Raw genomic sequence first — 12,344 nt, 5'->3', positions numbered from 1 at the left:
AAGGAAAAGGGTTGCGTAAGATCGATCCATCCCGACGGTTTACCTAGGATAACTTTCTCGCATTGTCCTGATGGTCAAAGTGGGCGGTTGTCTTTCCCATCATCTTATCGGGATCTGTCAATCGATCAAGAATTCTGCAGCCCATGTGGAGAAGGTGAGACACGGCATCGTGAAAGGCACGAGGACTAGCATTGTTCGAGACGTTTCAAATCCCCCATCCCCCGTCAATTCCGGGACTATTGGTTGTGCTGGATCCATCGACTCCATTTTGGGATCGGTTTGTCGGGACAGCCCTACGTAGAGGGCGTTGTGAAGGAGACTTTCTTGTTTGCTACCCAACGGGGCCACTGTCGACAGTGCCCATCCCTCCATCCCTGGTTCGTGAGATTACCATCATGACTCGACAGGGTCACTCTCTCTACCTTGGGCATTTTCTCGGGAAAAGATCGAAGAACAAAACACCGAGCCAAGAATGAATTCAACTATGCAGTGCTCCGTCTCTTCCCCGATCGGGTTAACGGTCGCAGCTGTCAGCGACTAGACGCAACTTTAGTTCCAGCATGGAGAATCCACAAGGGCTGAGGAGATGCGCTACGGTGGCGTTTATTCAAAAAAGAGTTTCGACGTCCAGTCGGCCTGATCTCACCGGATGGGAAAGAGGCAGGAAGGGGGGTATAGCAGACCCGAGTATACGACCATCCCCAGCCGAGATGGGTTACACCGTCCTCCTCGATGATACCCTCACCTCCCTATCGCTTGATCTTCTTGTGCTTGCTCTCCTCGGGTGGTCCCGCATTCTCCAGCTGCCTCCTGACCCGTCGTGACGACAGGGGAGGTCCAAGGTCATCCCTATCATGACGCAGCCGACGAGACTAGCCTGTCTCGAAGAGAGATACGCGAGAAGAACGAACAAGTGGATGGGAACGAGGGAACGAGAGCGGATTAAAGTTTCTCAACCCATCCCTACTGCGTAGTCGCTACTTTTGGATTCCATCAGGTATCCTGGCCGCCTTCAGCCGCGTCGGGAACAACCGGTTAGGCGTCGGAAAGAGACGCCTGTGCCACTCGGACTGATATCGCCATCAGAATCGACCGACGGCAGGTCAGACTGCCCTCCAGTCGCCGGCGAATCAGTTTACTAGTCAGAACCTTCTTTGGGGCGTTCGCGTATCCTGAATGCAATATCCTGGGCGGATATGTCATGCCATGCCATGCGAGGTCTATTGTTGAAATCGCGCGCATGGACCGAACCAGCAGTCACCGTCCATCTTAGTTGTGGCTGGTATAGAATGGAATCCACCTATCAGCGCGCCGAAAACCATGCCCAAGCGACAGAGATTGGGGCGGAACTCGTATCCAACCAGGGGGTGGATTGGGATCGATGGTTGGATGAACCGCAGCAGAACAGAAGTAAATGGTAGTGGTGTACGGCAAGTTTGCCCAGGAGGATACCATATCGAAGGCAGGTAATACTAGTCCGCTAGTCTGCTCGTCTGCTCGTACTAGTAGAGGTAACGAGGCACGGACGCTGCTGTGCGACGGGAACCTGGAGGAATCCTCACTAGTAGGCATCTGCGGGTGAGTCTGTGTTTGATCTAGCGTCTCGATGGACCTCATCGTCCATGACCGTGCCTGTCTTGTCGCCCCCAGTCTTTCCCTCTCCATGTTGCCCTGCTTCCCCGGATTTCCCTCTTCTCCCCTTCCAGAGAGGAGACCCGAGGGTATACGGGGGGGACGGAGACCGAGGACACCTGGTGAATTACAATTCTTCGCTCTTGGTTGAACAACCGGGCGACGCTAAAAAGCTTGGTTCGGACATGGAGAGCCAATGGTCGATGGTCAAGATCGGGTTGGCATGCAAGACACCGAAATGGGCATGGCTGTGAGATATCCAGGGGGGCGGGGGAAAGAAGGGAAATGAGGAGATGACGGGAAGGGAAGTGAACGTGTGATGCTGGCCCCTCCCACCGTCTCGTCCGGAGTCTGAGTGCGTAGGATCCCCGTGGCAAATCCGACGAGTCTCCAGCATGAAACTTCACGGTGCAGCTCGTCCAGCTGTCCCGTGCGCCGCTCTCCAATCGCCGGCCCCTGACGGGCGGAGGATGGACTCCCGAGACACCATCTAGTAGGAATCATTTATGATCCTGGCAGCCGTGTCTCTGATTTCCCCCCTCCGGTAGAATTGGAAGCTGACATTGGGCTCCAATGACGTAACCCTCCAATCACCGCAGGAGCGAACCTGAAGGACGAGCACCAAAGCGCATGCACGAGAGGATGCGCAAGATCCAGCCAGATCAACCGAACATCCTCAAGATTGCCTCCGCGCCATACCTATCCCATTCGGGAAGGTTACCCAGGATGCCGCCCTGGTGTTTTAGATTCGAGCACTTGCAGGGTCGCGCGGACAGAGGGGAATTCTACTCATAGGCTGGCTGGAACATAATGGACAGCTCTATAGTCGACCGGTCGACCGGTCGACCGGGAGAGACAGGTGGGGAGCAGCAAAGAGGCGGCCTGATAGGGGGAGATTCGCTTCGATGGCTCGCCCACGCCCTCCTCGTCGACGGATTAGGCTGCTACGCATGAGGAAATTGGGGATGGAATTGCTGACCAGAAGTTTCGGCGACTTTCCAATCGAGCCGGGAACACGGGAAGAGAAACGCGGTGGAAGGGGGGGGGGGGGGGGAGAGGCATATTTGATGCTGTAAAAACTTCTTAATGCGATACACATTGGGTTTGTCTTGTCCGATCGGTTGAGCTCTACAAACTTGTCCCCTTTGAGTAATAGCCAGGAAGTAGGTAACTACCTACGAACATGGGGGCATTCCTCCGTACGGTGGAATTACTGTTGGAGGCGAACGAGCGTTGAATTTCTTTCCAACTGTCCCTGTTAGAGAACACAGACCCCCGGCCAAACTCACTGCGCGAGACTAATCCAAACGGCGGCCATGCCATTGGTCAACATGGATGGATGCATTCCCATCAACCAGTCCAGAGTGCAAGTCCAGGTCCCTATTCATGACTAGTGAAGTAAGTAGGCAGTTTATCCGCTATCCGGCAGCAGCTGAGGCTCGCCAACATGGAGTGACCCAGGATCGGTACGGAGTCAACGAGTAGAAGACGATCATGTTTGGACAGAACGAGCAAAGTTAAAATTCTGGCCAGAACCTCGAGGCAAAAGGGAGGATCAAAAGGTAGACCCACGGAACTCCCACAACCAGGGATCAAGACCAGATCCCTTGGGTCGCCGAGAACTCGAGTGACAGGTGTCAAGGATTGGTTTTTATTTTCATTATCCGGATTTCTTATTACTATATTTTATTATAGTGATCAGAAATATTGTGCGCTCTCTCCTGTAATGTTTCAGACCGTCCACGGAGTACTCGTTAGCTCTCCCAGTTAGTATGTACATGCAGATTGCAGAGGGATGGATGGCGGTGGGCAGATAGGTAAAGGACTTGGCGACACTACCTGAACTTCGTCCATACCCGAGCGAAAGAGGTTTCCACAATTTCTGGGTACTTGGCGAAGCGGCGGTTGATCCTCCCACGGTAACAATAGGCAGGAGAAGGAGACATGACTGGTGGTGATGTAGCTGACTCGATGACAATGGACGGAGAAAAAGTCCCCTACGTAATGAATGCAAGTAAGGGTGCTTGGCAAAAGAAATCCGCCACTCGCCTGGGAATTGTACAGCCTGTAGTCTTTTTTTTTTCTCTCTCTCTTTTTTTATTCCCTTTTTCTTTCTTCTTATTTTTTTTAAAGGAAGAAAAAAATTAAAAAATTACCTTTTATCGCATATACTCCGTAGATAAAGATCGATGTATGGTACGGCGTAGGAAGTCTGTCAAGGTTTTCTCATACTTGCTCCGTATGGAAAGCTTGGTCTAGGTCGACCACCTCCCGTGGTAAAAGGCTGGCTCCGATTTAGGAGCAGAATTTATGCTATTTCTAGCTATTATGGGGCCGGTCTGGAGTATCCACGGAGTCCTCTAACTGCTTAAGACCTGGCTAGTATCCCGTACCATCTCCCTCCTAGTAATCGGAAGAAGCTACTTGCTAGTACATTCTAGTTCCTAGTATGGGGCACCGGGGAAACTACGCCGTACATTCTACGGGCGTCCATCTGGGATCATAATCATAATATACTGCGTACCATCGAATTCTCGACGGAATCCCAACGGCCAAGAAACCCTTTGGCCGCCGGATGGTCGGCCGAGACGGCTTGTCCATGGTTCGTCCACCCTCCTTAGGTAAGCCACGGCAGTCCGATCGCAGAGAACGGGGCCCGTACGCCGTCGTTACAATACCGCCGACTCGGATTCAAACTTACGCCTCGCAGGAATGCCTGTGCATGTACCCATCGCCCAGGTATAGAAGATCATCGTGGGTGGCCTCTGCGGATTGTCACTGCAGAGAAAAAATCGGACTCAATCTGAGGGTCCAATTGATCGAAATCATCAACTTAACATGTGTTCTTAATCATGTATGGAGTATGTGCTGTACGGTACGTAGGTAGACCAAGTTCCCCACTAGGGGTAGGTGGTTACCCATCTTTTTCTTTCGTTTTTTATGACAGTTTTTTGGTAAAAAGAAAAAAGGAAAAAGAAAAAAAAAAAAAAAAATCTACGCTGTACGCTGCAGGACCCTCTCTCCCTCTCTCTCTATACAGCGTCAGTGCCAGTACCCAAGCCCACGGCGCCTCGACCTGGCTATGGGCACCCCGTTACTGTACCTTACTGCCGATGACAAGACAACCACCCACCCCACCACCCCCCGGTACCTGAGAGCGTATGGCCCGTACACCCACCATACATTCCTCTTAATACTGATCTCCCCTCCTTTCCGCTTCTTTCCCACACCTCCCTCCTCCCCCCCATCCGCCTGACAAAAGCCTGCTCTCACCCACCGTTGTTGGTCTTGGGAGATTCTGACTACCGCTAAGGTACTACCACCACCATCGTCATCCATCCCATCTTTTTTCCTTTTCACCACTTTACCCTCCCCCCCCCCTTGGTAGTCCAACACTTACCGCCAACCAACCGCTTTTTCCTCCTTTCCCTTTCCCTTTTCCTTTTCCTTTCTCTCTTCTTCCTATATACTTCTCTCCGCCTCCTTCTTTCCTATTGATTTACTTCCTTTCCTTTTCCGAATTTTAATATTTCCAATCTCGGATCTACATTTTCATAATTGATTTTCTTTGATCTATATCCCTTTTTTTTTATATCCTCTGATTTCCGCCAATTCTTTTGGGGGCTCCCATCCTATTGGTACGACTTACCATCCGCTCCCTAGCTTCTATACTTAGCAGTCCTTCTCTCGACCGCGCTCGAACGCACCTCTCCCCTCTCAGCCGACTGCGATTCCGTCCGGTTCTTCACGCTGCACCGAAAGCTACATCCCGAGCGAGACAGTCGATCTCCGACTGCATCCTGGAGCTGTAGCAGGTCTATCGCCCGGAATTTTCCCACGTCATTGCCGTTGTCCGGCACACGGTTCCTACGCCAGGTCGACCTGCACAGCTGTCATGGTTTCCGGCCGAGTTCAACACTGGGAGTAATGCTGGTTCATTCGTGCACACCCACTGAGCTTTTACCTAGCTCTCCCTGAATCGAGTGGTCCATTCGGCGTCGTCGTCCGCAGTACAAATTGAATCTATCGCGGGGAAATAAAAAAAAAATCGAAAATTCTTAAAAAGACAACGGCAGGGAGAAGATACTGGAACGGGAACAAAGCAAGAAGCGAAGGATCAAAAGTGGAGGATGCTCAGTTGCAACTTTTACCGAGTTGGTTTGGCAATCTAAGACATGAAAATGACTGATCGCCCCCCTTCGGTACCTGCATTGGAGGAACCCGTTAGTTTTGGCTGTCGAAATGGCAAGAGTTCGAATAATGCTCACAGGCGGGGCTCGGATAAGTCCAATGAGGCTTCAGGACAATTGTTTTCGGCTTCAACAGATGCGGACACTAGGCCGACCGTTACCCGACCTCCAACCGCCAAACTCCCTCTACCAACGGACGTAGCAGAAGGTCAAGCGTCTCTTCGCCATCCCTTCTCGCACGTCTATCATTCCTCGAGTACCTCCAGGTCACCCTCCACCAGGACATCCTCCAGCTCCCTTCAAGCGTTGAACGAAGATGCCGTGGTTGATGCTCGATCGGATGGCATATTCGGGCGTCCGTCTCTCCCCCGAAGAACGTCGCATTTGTCCCAGTCCGATACTCAACCCGCCGAATATCCAGTTTATCCCGATCAATCATATGCCGTTCTCCAATCTCAGGTTCACCCGACCTATCAGCCTCCACATCTGCGTTCCCGGAGTTCATATCCGTCGCGCACTGAGATTCTTACCCGATTTCCGCCGGCGCGGGTCTCTCGTACGGCAGGCAACACCCCCATTTCCAGCCCGGGGCTTTTCTCTGTTCGCAGCCCACGTTCGACGCCACCATTCGGGTCCGATGATGAAGGCCGTATGAGCAGCCCCTACCTTCACCCGACACACCTTCAGCCGCCCAAAGAGTAAGTTGTCGCCCCTGAACCGGCCTACGGTTCCCTCTTTTCCCAATGTGGCAGGAACTGACAATGCACTACTAGGACCCACACCGCTGAGGTGGACCGGGATATTGTGACCGGGAACAAACTGATCAATCAATATGAAATCCTCAAGGAACTTGGACGTGGCGAGCATGGAAAAGTAAAACTGGGCCGACACGTGGCGACACGCCAAAAGGTTGCCATCAAAATTGTCCAGCGCTATTCAAAAAGGCGCCGTTTGGGGAAGCTGGGAAACCCCGAGGACAAAGTGAAGAAAGAGGTTGCCATTTTGAAGAAAGCGCGGCACCCCAATGTGGTCAGTCTGTTAGAAGTGATCGACGATCCAAATCGACAAAAGGTTTATATAGTCCTCGAATACGTCGAGAACGGCGAAATCATATGGCGACGTCGAGGGTTACGAGAAATTGTGCATGTCGACAAAAACCGGCTTGAGCGTGAGAAAGCAGGAATTCCCGATTCGCCGTCATTCATGGAGGAGAGTTTGCATTATATCAGAACTGCGCAGCACCTTCGACATCAGCGTGAAAAGGCACGCGAGCGCCGCCAGGCGCAGGCAGCTTACGCACAGCAGGGCCCTATTCCGGCATGGAGTTTGGAGCATGGTGCCGAATCAGATGAGGAAGAAGAAGGGGCGGAGTTGGCGATTGCCCGCACATCCAGCCGCTCTATGATGAGCCAAGAAGAAGCTCAGTCCTCGCCACCGCACTCCTTCATGTCTGCTCATGAATCGGCCTTGGCTGCGGTGGAAGGCAGCATGTATGGCGCTTATGCAGATTACACATCTGATAGGCGCTTTAGCACCGCTTCCAGCAGTTTTGGATACGCGCCTTCCGAGCCCGAGTGGTTCTCTGATGATGATGACACATCGTACGTCCCTTGTTTGACCTTTACCGAAGCACGCAATGCTTTCCGGGATTCTCTCCTCGGCCTCGAGTATCTCCATTATCAAGGCATCATCCACCGTGACATAAAACCTGCGAACTTGCTGGTCACCAGTAATCATCGCGTGAAGATCTCCGACTTCGGTGTGTCTTACTTGGGTCGGCCCATCAGGGATGAGGAAGAAGAGCAGGTCGGAGAGACCGATGCGACCGAACTCGATGACGCTCGAGAGTTGTCTAAGACCGTGGGAACCCCCGCATTCTACGCCCCCGAACTGTGCTATACAGGCGAAGATTTTGTGGATACTATCGGTAATGTACCGCAGATCACCGGTGCTATCGACGTCTGGTCACTGGGCGTGACTCTTTACGGCATGATTTTTGGCCGTCTGCCATTTGTCTCGGATGACGAGTACAGCATGTTTCAGACTATAGTGAAGAAAGAGGTCTTCATTCCGCGCAAACGTCTAAAGCCTGTTGAAGACGATCCGGACACCGTTAGCCAATGGCCTCGGTATGCGGACAATAGCAAGCGCATGGAACATGAGCTCGTCTACGAAGAAATCGATGATGAACTCTACGATCTCCTGAAACGTCTGCTCACCAAGGATCCAATAAAGCGGATCACCGTGAAGGAAATCAAGCATCATCCGTGGATCTTAAACGGCCTGCCGAACCCCCGGGCATGGGTGGAGGAAACTGATCCTCGTTACCAGAGCAAGATTGAGGTGTCAAATGAAGAAGTCACCACCGCCGTCAGCAAGGTCCCATTCATCCAGCGGGTGCGATCCAACGTCGCTAAGTGGTCCAATTATCTCACCGGTCGGTCGAAGGAAAAGGAAAAAGACAATCGAAAGCGTACACCCAGCGCGGCGCCTTCGATGGAATCCTCTGCGTCGAGTGGGACCTCCATTGGAAAGTACCTTTGGGATAACCGACGTGGGAGTTTTAAAGATGAAGACTTTCTTCGGCCTTCGCGACTGACTAGAGATGGCGAACACCCTCTCTCACAAAGTGTCAGCGCAAGCCCTGTGGGGCGGGATGAGCAATCATGTTACTTCCAGGACGTACAGTTCGAGACGACTCTTTCCAACGGGCGAACTCCCCGACCGGACCCTCCGGCGCGCGCAACGTCGACCTTGTCCACCGCTGAGTCCGCGAAAACGGTTAAGCCATCCAATATTGCTCCTGGATTTCCCGGCTCTCAGCAAACCGGGGCCCCAGCACGCGTCGAAACCACCGGGACCACGAATGTCAGTGGCCTGTTTGGCGGTGCAAGTCGCCGACTCGCAAGAGGCCTCCAGAGCGGAGAACGGCGGCCTGACAGACCGGTGTCAGAAGTTGTGTCTTTGGATGGCGACCGCCACTCTGAACCCAGCTTGGCCTTGAGTGTTGCCTCTGCCGTTGGTCATCATTCCAACTTGTTGCTTGACGAGGAATCGTCTTCAGCACGTGTTGAGGTCCTGGGACATCGGCGCAACCGATCTCACCAGCTGCCTGGCAAGGCGTCTGGTGAACCCCTGTACCTTACCAAGGAAGCACTCTTGCGCCAGAGAAGGAATGAAGTTGACCCTGCTCCTAGCAAGGGCCAATCGATTCCCCACAGCAATAGCGAGCCCTGTGCGATCACTGAGCAAGAACCCCGGGACGTTGCATACACGGTGGAAAACGCCTCCCCTGATCAATCCACCGTCGGCCTCACCACATCTCCTCCGTCTGCTGCGACGATATCCTCATCATCGGTTGACGACTACACCAGCGGAATATCCCAGAGCACGTCACACCCGAGTATCCCGTCCGTTGTCTCGGGGGCGTCCTCGCTTTCCGGCGAAGGTTTCCCCAGGGAAAAGGAGTGCGAGTCGGCAATCGAAGTTCCTTCTATTCTTCGCACGGGCGAAACCGTCAAAGCACGGCGCCTCAGCCCACCGCGACCAATCGAAGAGGATGAATCTCGATATTATTGTGATGATGAAGATGATTTTGACGATGATTCGGAAGATGAAGGTCTCACTATTGGGAAAAAGAAGGCCACGCCCCAGAAACCAATCCTTCGTCGCAACCACACTTCGCAATGACCTTGCCAGCCAATGGTCAGATGGCACGAAGGGCCAGTTTCAACATCGCCGCCTCTATTCTAGGGCCTCTTCTTTATGGGGACATTCATCTCTCCCAGCTTCTCCTTTTCTTTTTCTTTTTCTTTCTCTTTTTCCTTTTCACTTCCTCTTTCTTTTCTCTTTTCCCCTACATACCGGAGCAATGGTTGATATTTCGATGGCTTCTATTCTACTGGATCTGGGCTTTTTGCATGTATATCATTTTTTTATTACTGGGTTTCTCTTGCCTGCTCTTTGAGGCTTGGCGAGCATACAGCGCGGGCCTACGGAGGCTTTCATTTTGTTTATTCTAAGTTGTGACCAAGACACCGGTTCTCTGCTTGTACATATATTCGCATTGGTGGCACGTCTATATTTGGCCTCTGTGTTTCTACATTTTCTTTGCCTGATGGCTTCTTGTGGACTGGTTTTCAAAAGACGCTGGGAACTTCTTTGTTTTTCTCTTTCTCCTGCTTTCTGCTTTGATTCTCCGCTTGCGTTTTTATATATATCTTGTCTCCGTCTGTGGCATCCGGCGAGGGTTGAGGACGGTGGGATTGCTTGTACGTAATGTTGCTATGGAGGGTTGGGCTTGGGATACACATGGTGGCTGGTCCCAATACCGGGCAGCCAGCCAGCCTGACGACGACGATGATGATGATGACATTTTGGCATTCTGCAAGGGTTGATGACCCGGCAGGGTTTGGTTATGCCGACGGGATGAAGCCAGGCAAAGAGAATATACAAAACGTTCATCCGCCGATCCACTCGGACGCATATGATTTGTTCCCTGAGCAGAAGACGTACGTCGAAGCGAAGCGAGAAAAGGCCTGAAACAAGCCAAGAGGCGAGACAGCGACGGTCCGTCCTAAGATCGGCGGTTCGCGCTCGGTGTATCAGACTGGGATCCTCCACCAATGATGTGACCGCCTGGCCCTGACGAGCTCTCCAAGTCGCCTGATGAGGGATTCCTCCGTGCCAAATGCAGGACCGTCGACGGAGTGTTCCACCGTTCTAAATTGATTAAGACTGTGGAGAGCCGGGAGACATCGCAAGGCCCGTTGCATGGTGTTTAGGACTATATTCGGAGAAACTCATTCGGACGGACCATGGACGCATTAAAAAAAGGGCTCCCGGGACTCTCTCTCTCCCTCCTTTTTCCTTCTTATAGTCTGGGTGCTTCCTCTGCTTCCTCTTTCTACCGACCAGTTCCTCAGGCTTGGACCGGATTCCTCTTCAGAATGCTGTTCTCTCTCCTTCTGTCGTCTCTTCCTCTTCTCACCTCCGCCGCCCTCACCTATAAGGGCGCGGATATTTCGTCCCTGCTGGTGGAGGAGAAGGAAGGAGTTGCCTACAAGAATCTCAACGGCGAGACGCAGGCCTTGGAGAAGATCCTTGCCGATAATGGAGTCAACTCGATTCGACAGCGTCTGTGGGTGAACCCCAGCGATGGCAACTACGACTTGGACTACAACATCGAGCTTGCCAAGCGAGTCAAGGCGGCTGGGATGTCGATTTACCTGGACTTGCACTACAGCGACACATGGGCCGATCCTCAGAACCAGGTACGTTGTTTGCTGTCTCCTTCCTTTTTGTGCGCGATCGTCGCGACTGACCGGCGGTAGGACGCACCCTCCGGATGGTCCACCACGGACATGGACACGCTCTCATGGCAAGTGTACAACTACACGCTGGAGGTATGCAACACGTTTGCGGACAACGACATCGATCTCGAGATCGTGTCGATCGGCAACGAGATCCGCAACGGACTGCTGTGGCCGCTGGGCGGAACCAGCAGCTACGACAACATCGCACAGCTGCTGCACTCGGGCGCCTGGGGCGTCAAGGACTCGAACCAGGCGACGACGCCCAAGATCATGCTCCACCTCGACAACGGCTGGGACTGGGGCTCCCAGAAGTACTTCTACGACACGGTGCTGGACGCCGGCACGCTCACCTCGTCGGACTTTGACCTCATCGGCGTGTCGTACTATCCCTTCTACAACGAGGATGCCACCCTGTCGTCCCTGAAGACCAGTCTGAGCAACCTGCAGTCGACCTACTCCAAGTCCGTGGTGGTGGTCGAGACCAACTGGCCCGAGTCCTGCCCCAACCCGGAGGAGGCCTTCCCGTCCGACCTGACCTCGATTCCCTTCTCCGTGGACGGCCAGAAGACGTTCGTGCAGAAGGTGGCCGATACCGTGGCGGGTATCAGCGGGGGAGCTGGTTTGTACTATTGGGAGCCGGGGTGGGTGGACAACGCGGGATTGGGATCCAGCTGCCACGATAACCTGCTGGTGGACTACGACAACGACCAGGTGCGTGAGAGCGTGACGGTGTTTGGCGACATCTAGATCGGCGTGGCACGTGCACTCATGTCTTGCGCAAAGTGCCGGGAGGGACTGGGGTCTGTGTGGGCTGCGGCCATCTGTAGTAGTATTCTCGATTAGTTCCGTTGTATAAATGAAGTCATTCCCCGACCCCTACCTACTATTGCTATTCTTGGACAGTTGGACCCGAACCACGAGACGACCCAGCGTCATGATAAAAATAAAAGATTAGGCTGCAGGCCACCGAGAAACTAGGGCGCGACGACCCGTGGATTGGCCATTGAGAAACACTTTTCAGCTGGGTGGCTGTGCAGCGAAGCTACGGGCGAGTCCACTTTGGGCTGCCAGAATTCGGTCAAGACAGCGGCCGATCAGGGCACGAACCTACCGGAGATTATATTAATCGTTTAAAAGTCTGGGAGGGGAAAAAAAGAGAAAAAAGGGGTCAGGCTGACAGCCTATTCCCGGAATCGCAGTGATATTC

At 53.0% G+C, this 12,344-nt stretch overlaps 2 protein-coding genes across 2 annotated transcripts; both read left to right on the top strand.

Annotated features, from left to right (window-relative positions):
* Positions 1 to 5,807: 5,807 nt before the first annotated feature.
* On the top strand, positions 5,808 to 9,512 carry P170DRAFT_448650 (putative serine/threonine protein kinase; the record flags this gene model as incomplete). Its single annotated transcript, XM_024850982.1, has 2 exons — positions 5,808 to 6,520; positions 6,596 to 9,512. 2 exons carry the CDS (start codon positions 5,808 to 5,810, stop codon positions 9,510 to 9,512), a joined length of 3,630 nt encoding a protein of 1,209 aa, XP_024702231.1.
* A 1,259-nt stretch (positions 9,513 to 10,771) lies between these two features.
* Positions 10,772 to 11,884, top strand: P170DRAFT_448649 (arabinogalactan endo-1,4-beta-galactosidase; the record flags this gene model as incomplete). The annotated part of the gene is made up of 2 exons (XM_024850981.1): positions 10,772 to 11,095; positions 11,156 to 11,884. 2 exons carry the CDS (start codon positions 10,772 to 10,774, stop codon positions 11,882 to 11,884), a joined length of 1,053 nt encoding a protein of 350 aa, XP_024702230.1.
* Between the last annotated feature and the right edge of the window lie 460 nt (positions 11,885 to 12,344).

The sequence above is a fragment of the Aspergillus steynii genome, assembly GCF_002849105.1.
Source record: "Aspergillus steynii IBT 23096 chromosome Unknown P170scaffold_6, whole genome shotgun sequence".
Taxonomy (NCBI): Eukaryota; Fungi; Ascomycota; class Eurotiomycetes; order Eurotiales; family Aspergillaceae; genus Aspergillus; species Aspergillus steynii.
This window is presented reverse-complemented; position numbering and strand designations above follow the sequence as displayed.